Source organism: Podarcis muralis, chromosome 3, assembly GCF_964188315.1.
Source record: "Podarcis muralis chromosome 3, rPodMur119.hap1.1, whole genome shotgun sequence".
Classification (NCBI taxonomy): domain Eukaryota; kingdom Metazoa; phylum Chordata; class Lepidosauria; order Squamata; family Lacertidae; genus Podarcis; species Podarcis muralis.
In genome coordinates, this window is record NC_135657.1 from 38,508,855 (window position 1) to 38,529,294 (window position 20,440).

General features: G+C 45.9%; 1 protein-coding gene across 5 annotated transcripts in view; it reads right to left on the reverse strand.

Moving 5' to 3' along the window:
- TMEM63B (transmembrane protein 63B) overlaps positions 1 to 20,440 on the reverse strand; it is a 73,407-nt gene that overhangs the window by 16,395 nt on the left and 36,572 nt on the right. For 3 of the 5 annotated variants that reach the window (XM_077925666.1, XM_077925664.1, XM_077925665.1), the window contains exons 3-12: positions 19,926 to 20,009; positions 16,040 to 16,074; positions 9,674 to 9,764; positions 8,428 to 8,465; positions 7,651 to 7,793; positions 4,773 to 4,824; positions 4,470 to 4,578; positions 3,085 to 3,155; positions 1,862 to 1,942; positions 1,307 to 1,430 (exon numbers count right to left, since the gene is read on the reverse strand). In XM_077925666.1, coding sequence (XP_077781792.1) covers positions 1,307 to 1,430; positions 1,862 to 1,942; positions 3,085 to 3,155; positions 4,470 to 4,578; positions 4,773 to 4,824; positions 7,651 to 7,793; positions 8,428 to 8,465; positions 9,674 to 9,764; positions 16,040 to 16,074; positions 19,926 to 20,009 — 828 coding nt within the window. Of the gene's footprint in view, positions 1 to 1,306; positions 1,431 to 1,861; positions 1,943 to 3,084; positions 3,156 to 4,469; positions 4,579 to 4,772; positions 4,825 to 7,650; positions 7,794 to 8,427; positions 8,466 to 9,673; positions 9,765 to 16,017; positions 16,075 to 19,925; positions 20,010 to 20,440 lie in introns of all 5 variants that reach the window. The other 2 variants (XM_077925667.1, XM_028724352.2) reach the window with 2 other exon arrangements.

A 20,440-nucleotide genomic window follows, 5' to 3' on the forward strand; every position in this document is an offset into this window, starting at 1 on the left:
TTAGCCCAACACACAGTGGTACTGAATTACAATTTATTCAGGATCAGTGGCTGCGAGTGGGAACCAACTGGTTATCTGAACCAGCCGCTTGATATTTTGGTTTCATGGGCTCTTGTATGATAAAACACTGGTGTTCAGTCTTAACCCCAGCTGCTACCTGGAGCATCAGGGTCATGTGTAGCCCTGCCAAGCATGCTGGATTAGAAGGTGAGGGACAGGCAGAGCACTGTGCCAGCCTGGAAATGGCCCAGCAATTGGACCCAGTTTGAACTTAATGTGATAGTTGTGGGGCTGGCTCAGGGTTCAAGATTTCTGAGGCTGACCCAGCTCCTTCCCATGGCCCCAGAATGCCCCATTCCAGGGCTATCCACTGCTGCAATCCATTCAGCAGCTGGAACGCCAAACTCTGAACTGTAGGAGTGATGCTGGTGTCACTCTCTAGGCAGAGGCTGGCAGGGCTGGGGAGAGCAACACTTCTGCCCAATCTAGCCATCCACCCCGGCAGCCTGGCAAGAAGGGGTTTTAGTTTGCTCTGTTAGTGTAGGGCTAGATGGTAGACCTGAACTAGGAAGAATTGGGTTCATCACCCACTAAGCTGCTTTGTGTGACTTTGAGCAAGTTCCTCAGTCTAATCTCACCCAGACAGTTGCTGTGAGTATAGAATGGAACAACTGGATGCAGATCCTCTTGCATAATAAAAGGGCCACTTGATAATTAGGGTACATCAGTTGCAACTGTGCAGGAAAAGGGCAGCTGAACAGGGCACATATATTCTGCAGAGGGTTCTCAAGTGATACTATGAAACAGATAAGGGAACAGCAGCCAAGACAGAGGCTTGGATCCAAACTTTGCATAGGTGGAACGCTACCCATGGGATTCCTTGTTGGAGGAAGCGTGGAGGACAGAGGTGATTTTAGCTAATTCTCCCCCACCCCACCCCAAAAGCCTCCTGTGACCCACAAAATTGTGATCTTGTGTTGCGGACCCCCCAGAGCAGTGTGGAAGCTGGCACTGGTGGTTGCAGAAAGGCGGCATAAATTGACAAAAATGCCTCACTTCCTTCAGCAGGAGTCTCTACTGAATCTCAGACCCTTCCCTGAAATGGAATGGACAAATTGTGGAAGGGACAATTTGGATCCAACCCAAAGGCCCAAGCTTAGGTGACCACTGGGTCCCTAGCACAACTTTCTAAAATTTATTATTTCTCCACAAGCATGAGCCTCACAGAGTGCCATTAGTGGTAAAAATGGACCTGTGGCCATCAAGAACCCCCCTCCCCTGCATTTCCCTGCTCCCCCCTCTGCACCTCTTCACAGCCTTTGATGGCACAACAGCAGAGATGGCCACAGGGCTTGGGATTGATCATGGAGGGCGTGTTCTCCTTGGACTGCAAGTTGGTGAAGTAAATCTTTCCACGCTCCGCTTTTTTCCTGAAACAGAAGAGTGCAGGGGAAGAGGAAGCTCAGAGAAGCTAGCAAGACAAAGCAGGCAAATTGGGGTGTGAAAGAAAGAAAGTGTGCACTGGGTCTTCTGTACAACTGAGTCCTGCAGTATATTCACTTCCTGTTCTTCCTGTTCCTGTTCCTTTCTGTTCTTTTCAGCTTGGCTTCACCTGCCCTCACCTCTGAACTGTACCCTCTCCCACTACTGTTGGGATCCTAGGATTTGTGAACAGCGGTGCTAGAACTGGATGTGGCTTGCTGCTGCATAAGCAACCTCACGGCGGGCCAAACTGCGCATTTCACACGCACACGCGTGCACACGCGCGCGCGTACACGCGTACACACACACACACACCCCGACCTCTCCTTGCTCACATGAGGTTTAAAAGCCCCCATTCCCTACGAATCCCAGACTGTACCTCTCTGCATCAAGAAACATCAGCCGGGCCACATCATAGCAGGGACGTGCCTCCAGTACCGTGCAGTTGGCGTAGGCTTCCCTGCAGTCAGGAAAAAGCAACAATGCAGGAGCTTATTAGAAACCTGCAGGGTCGGCAAAACCTGGTTGAGTTCCTATTCAAGGAACAGGCTTGAAACGGCACATTTGACTCTGAAAAGGAAGGCTTCTTCAGCTTTTGATTCAGCTGCAAGCTGAAGCTCTGTAGGAGCAAGCAGAGGGGGGCGGGAACTGAAAGAAATAAGTGCCCATCATTCCTGTTAAGAAGTGTAACAACCACCTAGGGCAGAGGGTGTGGAACTGCAGGACCAGGAGCCAAATGTGGCCCTCCAAATTCTCTCCAGGTCACACTTCTCCGCCCCACTCCCAGGCACTTCCCTTCTCCTCAGGTCACCCCGCTCATCGGCCTTGCCATGCACCTACCATGAATGCTTTTGCCTAGCTGATAATAATGCCTCTTGCATGCCTGGATGGAGGACAGAGAGGGACATGGATGTATGTCTAGAAGCCTTGCCCATTCCTAGCATGTGAACCCTGTAAGCTTGCCCAGAAGTGAATGCAACCCCTGTCCTAGGGTGACACCATGTCCATCTAAGGCAGGCATATGCAAACTCGGCCCTCCAGGTGTTTTGGGACTACAACTCCCAGCATCCCTGGCCACTGGTCCTGTTAGCTATGGGATGATGGGAGTTGTAGTCCCAAAACATCTGGAGGGCTGAGTTTGCCTATGCCTGATCTAAGGCAAGGGTAGACAACATTCCTGCCCTACAATTCCCTTCAGTCCTAGCTAGCAGGAGGAAGGGACAACGCTCAGTGGCAGAGAGAGCTCACTGCCTTGCTTGCAGAAAGTACCAAGTTCAATCCTCAACATCTCCAGGAGAAGACTCCCCATCTGAAATCCTGGGAAGCTGCTGCCTGCCAGTGTAGACAATAATGAGCTAGATGTACCAATGGTCTGGCCCAGTATAAAGCAGCTTCCAATGTCCCTGTGTTGCTCAAGGAAGATGGGAGCTGCAGCAAGCAACAGCTGGAGGGAACTACATTGGCTAGCCCTGATCTAAGGCATACAAAGGTACGGTATTGGGTTTAAAAATTTTCCACCCAAAACTGGCTGATTTATATATTTTTTTCTTTGTCAGAGGAGGGTCGAGCTAAGAATTAATGGATCCAGGGAACAAGACTCACTCAAAATGCTTTCTGATCTTTTCAGGTTCGGCATACTTTGAGATTCCGTTAATGAAGAGAGTTCGCTTCACCTGGAGCAGACAAGAGGCAAAGAGAACGTTAGATCTGAGGTCTTTCACAGTTGAAGCAGGAAATGGAGACTAAGCCCAAGCAAAGTATCAGTTTATGGGATTTATGTGTTGTGCATTTATGTGAAATGTACCCTGCTCTCAAATCAAGTGAAATGGAGAAGCAGAAATGGAATATGTCTTATCATTGTTCATAAGCTCTAAGTGGGGTTACCTTTGAAGACCATTTGGAAATGTCAGTCTGTTCAGAATATGGCAGCTAGGCTTTTCATGGGGGTCATACACAGGGCTCGGGGTACTCTCCTTCTTACCAAATACATTGGCCTAAATGAATTGGGACCAGGACTGCCTTTCCCCACATACACCTGCTCAAGAACTGAGCTCTTCCACAGAGGTCCCTCTCATTTCCCAATCAGCCATCCATAATAATACATTACTCAATAGGGCCTTTTCTGTGCCACCCTCCCAACCCTTGGAATTCCCTCTCCTGGGAGAGTCATATTACTTCACTGTTTGCATATCAGGGAACTTTTCTTTGTAACAGTGCATATATTTTGGCTGCTTAATGTTTAGTCATAGAATTGTAGAGTTGGAAGGGATTCCGAGGGTCATCTAGTCCAACCCCCTGCAATGCAGGAATCTCAACACGCAGCCCCCAATCCAATTTGAAACCATACTGGACACTGCTTAGCTTTGCAAATGTGCTAGCAGTTTTATTGTTGCACTGCTAGGAGAACAATGTTGTTTGTTATTTTACATATTCTGTTACTGTTTTTTAATTATATGCCACTCTGATCTCATTAGGAAAGAAGAGTAGAATAGAAGCAATTCTAAATAAATAAAACAGATTCCTCTTCTTCCTGTTTTCCCCTCTATCTCATTCCTCCATCGTCCCTGCTGAGTTGAATTTTAGGTTTTAAATTCTTCAAGGCTAATATCTGAACGTTTTTATTCCTGATGGCACCATGTAAATAATAAATGATAATAATGTCTGGGTTGGCACCAGGGAGGTAGGAAAGGGTGTGTTTGAAGAGAACGGGATCTCATTTAATGGCAAAATAATAACTGAAAGGTCAGAACAATGTATTTTTAAAAAACCCAAACTATTAGAAAAGGTACTAAGGAAAGCTCCCCAAACTCGCATGCCTGAAACAAGTAAACAGATATCACATATGCAAAAGGAGCATGAAAAAGAGAAGCTTAAAAATCAGAGGAGCAGGAAATGCAATGCCCATGACCTACTGTAGGACATCACCCAATTAAGGAGGTTGCCTGCTCCAGCTGACCAAGTCTAGCTGGATGCCAGTTTGGACTTACCAAATCATCCTCCTTGTAGCGCATCTTGGAGGTGTGCCGGCGCATGCTGTACACAGTCAGCAACAGGTACAGGAAGGCAAAGGATGTGTGCAGCCATAACAGGTTATTCCTGTCACAAGGGAAAGGAAATGCCCAATACTTATCTCTGCTTGAATGTATCCTCTGCATTTTGGGTCAGCCCATTTATCCCAGTGCTAACCCACAAGCCTCCCAGATAATATTCCCCTTCAATAATATGAATATTTCCTCCTCCTCCTTTTTGGAAAACACGGTTCCTTGAGGGCACCCCAATATCATACTTACCCAGATTTCAAGTTAGCAATAGTTGTTCTCCCAAAGCTGTAGGGGTTGTTCTCTGGCAAGAAAACAAGTAAAGAATCATGAATTGGGTGCAATGCAACGAGAAGGCATCAAATTGCTGGAACAAAATTGTTCTGCTTTTATCAGAGAGACTCAAAGTGGCTTGGATTAGATGATGAGGCAAATAGCCCAATGCCTGCTGTAATGGGAGACATTGAAATTCTCCATGCTCTTCTGCTGATGCTCAATCTTTCTTCATTTAGTGACTATTCATTTACTTCTGTTTGAACTGCTCCAGAGATTCAACTTCCAACCTTAACCATTTCATCCAAGTATCTCATGGTTCATTGAAAAGGATGAATACCATGAAAAACTTCAGTGCCATTACAATAAGGTAAGGTAAAGGAAACCTGGATGGTTAAGTCCAGTCAAAGCCAACTATGGCTTTCAGGCTAAGGGAGCCAGCATTTGTCCAGAGACAGCTTTCTGGGTCATGTGGCCAGCATGACTAAACTGCTTCTGGCGCAATGGAACACCGTGACAGAAACCAGAGTGCACGGAAACGCCATTTACCTTCCTGCCACAGCGGTACCTATTTATCTACTTGCACTGGCATGCTTTTGAACTGCTAGGTTGGCAGAAGCTGGGATGTGGGTGGCGCTATGGTCTAAACCACAGAGCCTCTTGGGCTTGCCGATCAGAAGGTTGGTGGTTTGAATCTGCACAATGGGATGAGCCATTACTATAAATGTCCCAGGGCTCTGGCAGAATATAAATGAAATTCATCTCATCCCAAATGTCCCACCAAACAGTGAGTGCTCTCTGGCATTTCCTGGAGGTGCTGCCCACTGAGCAAAGGGCTATAATGAATTCTGGTAACTTACTTAATTTACCAAATGATCAGTATCATTTCTATAAAAAGAATGCTGTGTCAAAACCCTGTGACTCAGGTCAGAGGATTAGCCGGGGAATTAGGCCAGTCAGATGGCCAATCTGTTAACATGTACTTAAAGTTTTGTTAATGGTCAATAAATAATAATCAATGTAAAGGGTCAATAATTTCATGTAAGAAAATTGTAAACATTGTAAACTTAAGTGTATGTTTGTCATGACAAGGATAGTTGCAAAAGGTCACATATTAATTTTATGGTTAAAAATCTGAGTTAAGACTTGCCAAAAGTGAATTAATAAATTTAGGATTGACCTTCTCTAATAGAAATATATGGGACTTTTTGCTTAGGAATAATTTAGGAATAATAATTTAGTAAGGAGGGGTATTCTTTTATATGTTTTAATCTCAATAAACAATTGGATAGTTTAGATTGTGTGCCAAATTTATGGAGCAGTTAACATCTTCATGTGATTTTACAAAACTGTATAAAATGATATGATGTTTGAATGTATGAGCATCCTACCATCTGGAGCTCTCTTGCTTGTACCTCCAAGATGGCAGCAACTTAAACAAGAGCTGGGAAGACTTGGGAACTTATCTTAGTCTATATTTTATATTTTGAGAATAATGTATTATTAGAGGTATAACTCTACTAAAAACCAGAAAACAAACCCAAACATTATCCTGTTTGTTTGTTTGTTTTTTAAAAATTACTGTAGTATGAAATAAAAACTGAACCCACCATCAAACTAATTGCAGCTGTATGCTTTGTTGAACTGCATTACTGAGCTTTAGGTTGTAAGCGGGTAGTTTAGGGCTTCTGAAAGACCGACACCATATGCTGGTAACATTAACAAAGTCTAAACTCAAAACAGCATGGTGTTTGAATAGCTGTCTGGGAGGGAGGATAGACTTTAAGCTGCAATCCTATACACGCTTACCTGAGTGTAAGGCCTGGTGAATGCAATAGGGCTTACTTCTGAGTACATGACTACACTATTTAGTCAAGGCAGTGGCAGAACCTTCTGACAGACAAGCAGAGTTGGACAGAAATCCCCCTTATGTAAAACACTGTGCTTTGTCAATTAACCTCTAGAGATTTCTAGAAAAATATTGGTTCAAAATGGAAGACCAAACAAGGCCTACACGAAGGAACTTGGCAACAAGAGGGTAGAGTGCTGGTACAGTCTTAGGCTGAAGAGTGGGAAAAAGGTTGCTTCCCTTTAGCCGAGGACCTAAAGGGGTCAGAGGTCAGTTGGGGTCAGGGGAGCCCATCCATTGGCCCTAATTTCCCACCCATCTTCAGGATTATTTCATCTGCCAGGTGGTCTAAACTCTCTGGAGCTTAAGAGGTCAGTAAATGCGGGTGGGGGCTAGCAATTGTGAGGGATGCTATAAGCTTTTATGTGTTTTGCCTGCTTCAATGCTGAAAGGATTCTTGGGGAAGTTTAACCAAGATTGGGAAGAAAGCATTTCCTCCATTCCAAATAATCCCTTGAATGATTCTTTAAGCCGGGCAGATGAGCACAGCCAGGCTGACTGCCAAAAGTCTCCTAATTGGGTAAATGGTGCAATTAGGGTAGAAAGATGCATGCTATCGGATGGGCACCCCCTGATCCCAATTTTCCACTTAGAGCCGGGAGGTAAAATATCCTCCCTTTCAGGCTGTACCATCCAGGTTTGGGGATAGATGTAGAGATTGCAGCTCACTCAGCCCTAAAGCTCAGAGATGAAGAGCTAGAAAGCTCAGGTTGAAATTACTGTTAGTATTGATTATTTCTCCTCATGCTTCCTTTTAGTACTCCCAAGGGGCCTTCCTGTGTCATGGCGAGCTATTTGAGGTAGAAAGACATGCACCTGTGTCTGAATCACCACTATTCTCTTTAGCCTCTTTAGCCAGCACTAGGATGAGCAGGTCCCTCCCAGCACTGAGTGAGATTGTCTAATACTTTCCCAGCAGGAATAGTAAGAAGCCGCCTCTCCGCTTACCTAGCAGGTCCCCTGAGAAGTTCACTGGCAGAACGATGCCCACAGAGAGGACGCCCACAGCCACCAGCAGACCAATGATGTGCCGCTGGAAGGAGAGGTAATGGACTGCGTCGGCCCCACACTTCTCCCGGATCTCATCATCCCTGGGAAGGAACAGAAAGGGGGTGAGCTGCTGGCTACCTAGAGGAATCGTGGGGGCAAGGTGTGATGCGCTGCCAACATTTCAGAGCAATGAAGTGAGTGCACTGCTGCCCCCCCCCACTCCCTTGCCCAAATGCTGTCAACTTTCACTAGCTAGCCTCTATTTCCACCCTTCTGCTTCTAGCTCCCCTGGGTCACAGAACATTTGTGTTTGGCAGCAGAATTATTATCAGCTCTGTTTCCCACCAGTGCTCTCAGTCTATATACTGAGGATTCTGGTGCTGCCGTCTTTAATTATTCCAGGGGAGCCTGAGGACTAAATCTGTTTTCATCTTGAGCAACAGAGGATCCTTATTCTTGGGTTGGGGACCTTTGGCTCAGGGACTAGAGCTTCCATCATCCCACACTGGCCAGGCTGGCTGCAGTTAAGTGGAGCCAGAGCTCAACAAGCACTGGAGGGCATCAGGTTCCCCATCCCTTCTCTCGATTCCAAAGAGCCCCTGGTCTAACAATGAATGATGACAGTGATATGACCCTGCAGTGTCAGGACTTCTGCCATGTTGCTCCTTCTGACAGCTGGTGATAGATGCAAGAATGAGAAGTGGGGACCTTCTGCAATAAGATGGGAGAACTTACTTTATTCTGAAGATTGCCGTCAGCCAGGAGCAGAAGCCCTGTGCGGAGACAAAACAAGCCCAAGTTAATCAGAGTACTTTCGCTTTATCCCACTTTGCTACTTTTTCCTCAACTAGTACAGAGGCCCCTACAACCTCAGATCTGCAGTACCAGCTTCTTCTACCAAGATGGAAGAACTGAAAGGAGGCAACAGCCAGATCAGTTCTAAGACATGTAAGGTTACAAACAGGCCCACATGGACAAACTCACCATATAATCACAAGTCATTGTAAGTTATGGTGCGGGACCCCAGGCCTCAGGCTTGCATGTGGCCCCCTAGGCTTCTTTATCTGCCCCTAAGGGCTCTGCCTAGGATACCCCTTGCTGGCCCTGCTCTGCACCCTCCCCTCAAGTGCTTTTGATGGGTGGAACATGCCTTGTACTGCAACAATGCTTCATGCTTGTCTAGAAAGGAATAGGTGTTTAAGCTCTGAATTTTGTGAGACTGAACATAGCCTACTGTATAAATCACAGAATTGTTGAGTTGAAAGGGACTACCTGGGTCATCTAGTCCAATCCCCTGCAATACAGGAATCTTTTGCCCAAGGTGGGGTTCAAACCCACAACCCTGAGATTAAGAGTAGCATGCTATCCCAGCTGTAAAAGTCCAACCTACTTTTTGCCTCAGGCCATACCTGCTGGCATGCAATCCCAGGAAGAGCCCTTGGGCTGGGAAATGCCAGCTCTTTAATATTGTTGTTCTCCAAAATTTTGATAGAAGCTGAAGCTCTGCTAGGTCCCAGCTCTGAATATTGTGAAGTCTCAAACACCTTGCCTTCATTAGAAGCTGCTTGACAACCTTAGATACTGACTCCTTAAATGTTGGCTATCCCCCCCCCCCGACAACTCTACAATTCTATGAATTAACACCACACCAACTGTGCAGCACATTGCAACATCCATTTTTATTAATTAAGTTACAGCCACAGAGGGTGCTACTCCTGCTGCAAATGTTACGTCTTCCCTCCTGAGACCCAACTGGAGTGGAAATTGCCCCTCCTATATGGCTTGTCATGCACTTGCCCTATGTGATCAATAACATTAGGGGACTTTGCTCACACCACATCCCCACTATCGATCATCACTGTGCACATTGAAATTGAGAAAGGAGCATCGCCACCCCTTCATTTCCCATTTTCCTCGATGCAAGGGCTTAATTGCAGAGCGCTGCTGGGAAAACCATGGATTGCTTTTGCCTGCCACTCACATTGTCTCTTTGGTCAAAGTCCACAGAGCTGGAGACGGAAGTGAGGCGCTCGTAGCGGTCATGGCTGTCAGAATGCAAGGCGGACGCCACACTGGAATTGCAACAGAGGGGACAGTTAATCAGGGCCTGGGAAGAGGCTGAGAAAACCAGAAGGCCACCAGAGTAGTTAACGCAAGCCAGTTTGCCCCAGGCGAGATGAAGAGAAAACTTCCAGAGAGTCCAGAGAGAGAAAAGGCAAGAGAGAAAAAAGCCATTAGCAGAGATTGCCCCTCTCTTTCGCTTTACTCTGATCCAATGCAAACCTCTCCCTCACAAGAGCCAAGATGCTGGGCTCCACAGAAGCAGCCTTAGAGGTTTAGGGACAGACATGGGCGTCTGCGATGCACTTCCAGGGCTGCTTCGTAAGTAGGGATGTGTGTACTCTGCACCCAATCAAAGTGCTGCATCAAGAAAAATCTCAAGTCTTTATCCTGTATAGATGCTCTCAATTCACATAAAATTACATGTACATTCATTTATTCTGCATTCTAAAGCTTTCCCCCCTCTTTTTTCTTTGCTTTTGCTACGCTTTTGCTACTCATGGAGTAAGGCAAAGACCAGACAAAAGAAATCTAGTCCTCAACTGCTGGACTCTCATTCAGCCACCTTGGAGATTTCAGCAGGCATTGTCCGTATTCTTTTGAGCATGTCTCAGCAGCCCTGACAGCTAGGAGCATTGTTAAAAACTGAAATATTTCCAGTCAGCTACGGTGTGTGCCCAATGCCAGATGTTACGTTCTGCACTCCTATGGAATCGCAATATACATGCGGCTCTGCTCATGAATTCCAATTTCCAACACAGAGCTTAATCCTGCGGCAACAGCCCAATCCATGTGCTTGCAGCAGAAAAGATATGGCCATTTTTGAGGGGGAAAGGCAGCTTATGAAATGATACATGGGCACTAGAAAGGAGAGATAATTTAAAAAATACAAATAACCAAATATATCCTCGTGGTCTTTGACAGGTTACTGGTCCCTCAACCTAATCTACTTTACACATGCGAGGTAAATAGAATGCATCTTTTATGGCCAGGAAAGGGCTACTGGAATAAATGATAATGATTTTTTAAAAAATGAGTAGTTTGTGACTATCAGTGCAATCCTAACCATGCCTACTCAGAAGTAAGTCCTACTGAATTCAATGGGGCTTACTGCTAGGTAAGTGACGTTAACATTGCAACATAAGAGAAAGAGAAGGGCTTTTATTCACCAGACTGCTCCAACACCACAAGGCCCCATCAGCGATGCCCAAAGAATTCAGACACCACCAGTGTGCCACATGCATTGGACAGAAGCAATCCAGGCCTCCCGTCACCTACTATGCAGCCAAACTTGCATACGACAGTCAGGAGATGCGAGAAAGAGAAGGTTAAGTCTTCTGAAAAGGAGATGAGTGAACAAGAAGAAGGTGAAATCAACAACTGGTCAGATGTGATGGCCTGCATTTTCCCTCTTGTGAAAAGTCAGGGAGGCTTCCTATGGAATTATTAGAAGACAGCACACTCATGGCTACCAAGGCAGAAAGAAAACCTCTTTCCTCCAGCAAACACCTAAGGATCTCAGTGCCACACAGGCTAGTGCAGAGTATCAAATTAAAAACATGGGTTAAGAAGATGAAACTGTTAGTGGCAGAAATAACAGTATGCATAAAGTAAACTAGAGTTTTGAACAGAAAGCCTTTCAGCTGACTATGGAATTTAGGCTGTATTAGATGGAAATTTTAGGAGTTGGAAATGCACCTTATTCATCTTCTGGATGATAGAGTAGGTGATAAACAATTTGAATTCCTGAGTGCATAATGTGGTTTATTGAGTATGCAGCATTCAATGTGTCATTAAAAGCTCAGTGATTTCTGCCCACTTAACTAATTATTGTCACCATGATTAGCTCCCAACACCATGTAAGCCAAGAAGACTAGAAGTATGCATGCATGTGTATTTGAAAGCTGAAATTCTCTAAATTCTGTGTCGGGTACTTGGACATTGCAGGAGACGAACAGAATAACCCCCAGAGTATGTGAAATGGTTGATACACGGGAGTGTAGTCCTTGTCTAGATTGTGTTTCTTCTGGGCATCAAGAGCACAGAACGTAAGCAGTGCTCTAGATCAGGGGTGGCTGACTTGGTGACCTCCAGAAGTTGAGCTCCAACCCACCATCAGCCAAAGCCAGCACAGCCAAGCGCAAGGGATGATGGGAGTTGTAGTCCAGAAGAATCTGGAGAGCCACGTTTCCCATCCCAGCTGCAGATGCTTGTAGTCTGCTTCAATCCCTGTTGGTCTTTTCAGACCATGTGAGTGGCAAGAGGCCTCTCTGGAACCAGCAGAGTCAGCGCTGCCTGCTTCTCATTTTGAGCACAGAGGAGAAAGTACTGCCCCATCCTTGTGATTCTCTGCTCACCATCAGAATGAGCTTTCAGAGTACAAGCAGGTTCTCAAAAGGTACAACTCATTTCACACACACACACACACACACACACACACACACTGGAGGGGTGTTGCTTGCCTAACCTCTATGACAATATTTTTTAAACTGACCCATCTGGATTTTCAAGAAGTCTGGAGGCTAGCAAGAGAGGCTTCGTGGTAAGGCCCTGCAGGGACCTGGATGATTAATGCACATTTAGCATTAGTTAGGAGAGAAGGGAGTTATGTAAGCAAGGCAACAGCATGGAGTCTGGCCTCCACTCCTCCCCCTGTTCACAGATCAGAACAGTGGCCAAATGCCTCCAAGCCCTAAAAGGGGACTGCAGATGTATTGTATAGTGTGCACTCAAGTGGCACTCTGGGAAAACAGCTTCATGTCCCAGACACAGATTAGCTGTAGCCTTTCCCTTCTTTAATCCTAATGTTCATTCTGTGCAATAGTGACTTGCTTGTGCGTTTGTTTAAATGTTCGCAACAGGGTGCATTAAAAGGGAACATAGAAAGGGAACAGTCACAAGGGGGAGCTGGAGGGCAGTATGTTGCCAGGCAGATTTCAGAAGTGGGTTTGGCGCTGCCTGATGTAAGAAGTGGCAATGTGGATCCCAGTAGGGCTGCGAAATCCGCACCCCCCTGCCCCCAATCTGCCTGTGAGGGGGTGGGCATATGCTCCCCTCCTCCCACTGAAGGATAAATGACTGATTCACCAGCAGGTGTGAATGTGGCTGTAGAGGGGGAGAATAACCGCTACAGTGAGAAGAAGATAAGGAGATTTATGGACATAGGAAACTGCCTTAGGCTGAGTCAGACCATTCCTCCACCCAGCTCAGTGCTGTCTACACTGACTGGCAGTGGCTCTCCAGATTTTCTGGCAGGGGACACTCCTAGCCATTCCTGGATATGTGAGGGAATGGATCCAGGGAGGCCTGTATGCAGTGCTGAGGCGCTCTATCACCGAGCTACGAAACACTGTGTGTGATGAAACTTCCATACTGTGCCAGTGAGGAGGAAACAAAGTGCTATGCAGCAAAACACACGCCCTGTGCCAAAGGCCCTGACATGACCAGCTGCTAGGCTGGGCCACTTACCGGTAACTAGGACTTGGGGCTCGGCTTGGCAGCCTGCTTTTCTTATGCCAGGACTCACTCCTGGAACATGTGGGATGATAATCAAGTAGGCCTCCACACCCATTTAGTGAATTTTCCATTCATCAACAAGTAGTGCTGTGCCAGGTTTGGGGTGGTGGTTAAGCATGTTGGCTTAGGATTTAGGAGATGAGGGTTTAAAGTCCGCCCCCCCCCCCCGGGCTCAGCCATGAAGGTTGCTGGCAGACTTCGGGTCAGTCATGGTCTCTTAGCCTAACCTACCTCAGAGGGCTGTTCTGAGGATAAAAATGGGGAGGGGTAGAACCATGTACCCGCCCCCCTTTGCAGAAAATATAAATGCAGTAATAAAAGGAAGCCATCTTGGAAATGTTTGGGACTGGCGGCATGGCTGGCAGACACATGCCCTGGCATGGCCCAAGAGCAAACTTGCCCTATGGCTCCCGCACCTTTAAAAAATATTTTTTTTGCTATTTTTCAAAGAAGGTGAGCAAGTGAGTGAGGATGGTGATGAAGAGGAGCAGCAGCAGGTGCTGCTGCCACTGATCTGTTCTTATTTCATCCCCTCTCCACTGTCCCTTCCTGCCTCCCTCCCTGCTGGCAGCAGTAGCTGGCAGTAATGGTGGTGAGTAGCAGGTGGGTCTCCTGACAGGAGGGGCACAAGCCCTTCTCCCTGCCCAAATCTGGAGCTAAAACCGACAACTGGCGCAGGGATTCCACACACAAATACGAGCCTCACCACATCTCCTGGCCTGTTTAGACACTCTCCTCTCAGAAATTAACCGGTTGTCATGTCATTGTGAGGTCCAGGTTTTCCTTTCGTTGCCCTATCTCATGAAACATTATTATGATTATGATTCTTAAATGCATATACCACCCCTTATTCAAATATCTCAGGGTGGTTCACAAGATAAAAATACAGTATAAAAGCACAAAATAAATAGCTAAAACAAAACAATAACCTGCCCCCCACAAAAGGACACCCGTTTAAAAGGCCATAGAATATTAATCAGACCAAGGCCTGGTTGAAGAGGAATTTTGTGCCAGAGTCAGGAAATCCAAATTAGGTTTTCATGTGGTAAAGCAAATGAAATAACTTGACTCTTTGGCTCTCTTGAATTGCACCTCACATCACAGCAGGGCTGGCCCCCCAAATATACCAGCAGGGTGGGCATTGTTGCTATCACTGATGTCACAATGGGGGGGCGTGGGGGGCAGTATGCCCTGGGTTCCATGCCTGTGGGGGTGACAAGAAGTCACCCCGCAGGGGCTCGCGGTGGTGAAAGCAGCTATCGCGCTGCCGCAGCGCCTTTGGAGGATCCTCTGTTCGCAGCTGCAGCTGCGAGCACTGGATCCTGGCACTGGCAGCAAACCGCTAAGTACAGCGCATGTGCAGCATCGCACGCATGCACTGTACATAACGATGCAGCACACGCACTGTATAGCGGTTTGCCGCCGGCGCCACTCCAGCACCATATGGACGGTGCTGGGATCCCTCTGTCGCCGCTACAGCCGTGTTTGCGGCTGCAGCGGTGACGGAGGGATCCCAGCACCGTCTGTTCGGCGCTGGAGTGGCACTGGCAGCAAACTGCTATACAGTGCATGTGCGGCGTCACTATGTACGGCGCATGCGCCGTACGTCGTGACGCCCGCCCCAGGTGTCACGACACCTTGCTTCGTCCCTGATTGCTATTGCCTTCCACATATGCCCCAAGGCAATGGATGAATATAATAAAAACAGCTAAAACAGTTTAAAAATAGCACAGAAGATGAAATTATTATTATTATTATTAAAGTAGACACCCATGGCAGAGACCTATCCACCTAGATAGGCAAGATTTTCAGCACAAAAATGTTTTCAAATCTTTCCAGAAAGTGCAGATAATGGGTGCCTATTACATCTCAACAAGAATACTGTTCTACATAGAACATCCCATGAGGCAGAGTGATGCAGTCACCTCAGGCAACGTACAGCAAGGGGGGGGGGTGGGATGGTGGTGGCAAGATTTGGAGAACACAGTGGCGTGACCCACTCTGCTTCCCCCTAAGCAAGCTTGCTGCCCTCAGGAGTAGCAAAGGGTGTTGTTCTGTCACTAGGAATGACGGAAGGTCTCGCTCCCTATTTAGTGAGCTTTTGTTTGTTGATGGGGGACGAGGGAACCATCTCGTCCTTTCTTCTGAGGAAGCCAAATATCTTTGCTTGGCCCTGGGCCCCAGTTTGTTCTTGGTTAGAACATATCAGTGGTGGAAAACTCTTACCAGCTTCATGGGATGTCTGGCTAGGGAACAGGTTCCTAAATATATATATATATATAAATCCTGAGGGAAGAGCAATTTGAAGAGTTTAGTTAAATCAGCTTTTTGGGCTCCTGCATGAGTCAGCCGAGGAGGCAGAGAATGTTTCAAAGCAGAAGATAACATTTCTCATTGCTGAAAAGTGGTGGCAGAATTGCCCAGCAGAAATCTGGCCACCCCCCCACTACAGATGGTCCCTTGGGTCAGTCGCAGTCTCCCAGCCTAAACTACCTCACAGGGACGTTGTGAGGGCAAAATGGGGAGGTAGAGAATGTTGTCTGACACCTTGAGCTCCCTGAAGGAAAGTTTCCCCCACCGCCATTTTGGTGTCGTGTGACTGACACAAGAGGGTTATGTGTGCAGTGACCAGTGTGGACAACAATCACAAGCCCTGCTCTCCCGGTGAAGATTAGTTCAGAAGGAAAAGGAGAAAACTTCAACAGAAGCAGGAAGGAAAAGAGAATTAAGGAAGGATGGAAGAAGCACCCTGGGAAAACCCGCAACGTACTATTCCCGTTCCTCTTGCTCCTGCTGCCAGCGCCTCTGCCTGGGGACAAAAGAAAAAGAATGAAGGGGGTGGGGGAGAAAAAGGGAGAGTTACAAAAAAACTGGATCTTTCAATCAAGAGCCAGGGTCCTCCTCTCTCAGTGCTGACATTTTGGGGTCCTGGGAAGGAAATCGTTCACCAAATTCATCCAGAGGAAGAAAATAAACTTAGTTCTTTTGGCTTACAGATTCAGTTTTATGGTTCATGCAAACTGTTCAGGACTGGAGCCAGTTCTCTCTCTTGTCAGGGTTCCCCTGCTCACTCTGGTGTTGGGATAAATCTATTCTACATTCATTTCAGATTTGCCTGGCCATGTGCGTCTCCAGGCAAACTTAAACGCAAAGCAAATGTGGCTGCCCTCCCTCGGAAATGAGATTCTATGCCCTCTTATTAGCAACAGGTGGATAAACAGCTGTAGATGAAAGCCACAACAGCAAATTGAAATACACCAGCTGATATTCTGAATTGCTCCTTGAGAAGCAGAACCTTATCTAAAGCAAACGAAGCCTATGTACATATAGCTGCATTTGCTCTTCAGGCAAACTCTGTTTCGTTTGTTTTTCACTCTCCTTAGGTCTTTGGTACCCTTCCTAAAGCCAGGCCAGTGCCTGGGTGGAAGATGTGCACATTTTAAGGAAAGTTTCTTTAGTATACACTCTTTGACTGCATCAGCTAGTATTACAGACGGTGATCCTTTGGGGCCTTCCGGACATGACCATGCTTACATGGTCTCTGAGCCTATTATAAAAGGAACCAGGGAGGCGATGCAACTAAGTAGATCATATTGTGGCCAATGTGCAGCAGAGGGTGGACTGCTCAGAAAACTAGCAATTCCATCAACTGAAGTTGTGTTGGTTCTCTTAAGCCTCCTATCCGGATATATTGCACAAATCTCTACATTTCTTTTTCTTGCTGTCCTTCTTGCTGTCCTTCATCAGGTAGCCAGGACCAATCCAAATCCAGGGGCCCTCAACAAAACTGAAATGTTGATAGTCAGCAATGCAAGGGACGGCTGGGCAAATAAAATACAGTAAAGGTTTCTAATTTCTCTCTCGTACACTGAGACTCCCATTTCTTTGTGTCCTCATTTCTTCTGGTTTGCTGCTGCTGTCATGAGAGCGAGGCTTCAACTTTCTGAAACCTGTCCACTGATGGCAGTCCAGGAGGCCCAAGATCAGAGAGACCCTTGAGCTATGACCAATGAAGATGGGTTGTGCATTGAGGTGGCAGCTTTAGTTTCCATATGAGATCCATTTTTATCAGCAGTAGAGTCACTCATGACAGCACTGATGTACACACTGGGCTCAGCCACACTTCTATGCTAGAAAGCATGGGGCTGAGAGGTTTTCCACTTGTCCCAGACTTTCTAGGCATGGCTCCAAGCGGTTTTTCATTTGTCCCACCTCTTTCCCCAGGGAAACCCGCTGTTTACTGTGAACTGGAACAAAAGCCAATCTGCAGAAAAAACGATTGACTTTAGATGATGGATTTCTCGGAGCTAGCTGACCTGACTGGAAGAATCCGGGACCAGAAAGAAGAGGAGTTTCAAGAGGACTGGAGGAAATTTAAGGACTATTTGAATAAATATTGTAATATAAAAAATTAGAAATTACTTGAAAGAAACAAATAGGCCTAGGATTAAACTAAGTTATAATTAAATAAATGGTATTTAGAATGTTAAGAAAAGTGAATAAGATGGACTACAATTGGAAATTGTTTTAGTTTAATAATGATATTGGAAAGCTGTTACTTTTAACTACAAGGAAACTCAGAAGGGAGGGACTAGAGGAAGTCAACCAAGATGTTTAAAAGGTTGGACTTGTAAAGAATTAAGTTTGTTGTTATTGTTTATCTGTTTATTGTTCCTTTTTTCTTCTTTCGTTCATTGATGTATTTTCCTTTTTCTTCTTTCTGTTTTTGTGTGTCATTCTGCTCTGTGGTTTTTGTTATAATTGTGGAAAATCTAATAATTTTTTTTAAAAAAAGAAAAAACCATTGACTTTGTTCTGAATCAGCAGTAAACAGCAAGTTTCCCTGGGGGAAAGCAGTGGGACAAGCGGAAGTGTTGATGAGCCCTCTAAGAACACTTTCCTGTCCTGTTTCCCTCCTTTGTGAAGACAAGAATGCTTTCCCCTACTTCATGATGCAACTCTGCTCTGCATCGCAGAGTTGCAGCAACATGCACAAGGGACGCTGGTTAACAACAGTCATTTCTCTCTCCCCTCCAGTCACAGAAGCTATCATTAACCATTCTTTCCCAAGACTTCCCCTAACCAACTTTCTGACTCAAGAGAACTGCCGCTGTGGAACTGTCCCCTCTTGCCAGCTCTCACTTCTGCAGATTGAAAACTGTAACATCTGTACAAATAAAAAGCTGCAGCATCCAAGAGCATAGCATGTGGTCTCCAGTTCCATTGGGAAATGAACATCTGTAAAATCAAAGATCTGTCTGCCTTTGTAAGCAATTTTGCAGGCTAAGAAAGCAGCAACCACAACCTTGCATACCCTGTAACAATTTCCCCCCATCGTCTGTGTACCATTCCTTGGCAGGCTCTCTCTGTGTCTTCGGGTCTGTGAACGGCTGTGTTTCAGATAATTATTTATGAATCATGTACCTCTGAACTCTCACCAACACCAGGGTTGCGTCGTCTTGTGGCTGCACCTAAACTTTTGACTGCTGTCCCCAGAGACGCTCACTTTGGCATCCTCACTGTTGACTTATCACGCCTGCGCCAAAACATTCCTCCTTTTTTAAATTTTTTACAGGCCTTTGGCCTGTATCTCATACTGATGACTTTTAACTGCTGCTTCTACTAAAAGAATCCCTACTGCTGGCATCAAAAGACAGAAGTTGCTGTTTGATTGAATACATGCTTAATGATTGTACTTTTGCCCTCCTGAGCAGAATGTATGTATGTAAAAATAACAACAATGTGGAACCTGCAATAAAATGCTGCAGTATAAAATGCTTCTGCTTTGGGTTCTGTCAGCTCGTCATGCCTTTCTTCAGTATAGTCCAATCCATCTCCCCTCTCCAATAGTCCGTCAGATTCTATGCCCACCTGATTCCTCAAGGGACTGTTTTTGGGATCCCCCTGCTGAAGTCCCCTCCCATTTTGGTACTTCTGGAAACTTTGCCCCCCCCCCCCATTAGCTCCCTCTTGTGCACGAATGGTGACCTTTTTGCTACATAAGAATCATTACTTGGGGAAGGAGTTCACTACTAGCATATATGAGGCTGCCATCACTTGCTCTTCTAAAAGGGATGGCCATTTGACCTTGAATATCCTAGGCAGAGGGTCCACACCCCCTTCCACATCCCTAGTGGGAAATGGTGGAGGAGCAAGTTCTTGGGTTGCTGTGCAATCACTCATCTGCCTCCCCTGCCCTGCAATGACTGGATGGCCAGACGTTTTATGAGCCACCCAGGGCTAGTCAGGCTGGATCTTCTAGTATGCTAGGAGAAGGAGTATATTATATGTGGGCACCAGCTACATCTAAAGAACTGCATACACCAAAAGGAAACTTGGAAGGATGTGAGTGTATCAAGCAATAACCCTCCACATCACACCTCTTTCAAAACTGAGGGAGTTGCAGGAAAAAGAAGTTAGCGATAGGACTTGAGGGACTGTTGTCTAAAGAAGAAGAAAAAAATCACTAGGCATTACTGAATACTTGAGTGCACCTAAAGTACCTCTTCAGAGTTCTGGCCCACGGATGGACTGCAAAATGCTAACCTGTTGGACTGCATTTCAGTAACTGACCCTAACTTCTAGGTGAAGTTATTTGACAAAAGAGGATATTTCTCCACTTTCTAGGAGAAAAAGAGAGAGAGAGAGAGTTCTACTTGCCTGTCAGCATCAGTCACCAGTGCCAGACGCCCATAATCCCAGGCCACTTTACGTAAAATGGAAAAAACAAACAGCAGTGCCTGCAGAAAAGCAAATAAGGAAATGTAAGGCCAAGGTCCCTGGTTAGTAGATACTCTGTCCTCCACCAAACTGCAGTGCCCCCAGTGATATATAAAAAATAGTATAGCTTTTTGTTTCCACCATAGAGAAAGCTAAATTCTCCACATTGCTTGCAAAATAGTATATGCACACAACATAAAAATATACAAACGCCTCTTATTCTAACAATTTAATTTTTATTCAGTCCTTTAGCAAGAAACTCTAATGAAGGTTGTGGGCGATTTTGCAAAGTGCTAGTAGCAATAGTACTGCGACTTATAGATTTTGTGGATGTCTGGGAAGTTATTTGGCATCTACACAGATTCTTCCAGCATCTCAACTTTCAGCTTGAGAGAGAGAGAGAGAGAGAAGTTTCCTGTCCTCATGAAAACATTTGAAAACACACAGGATC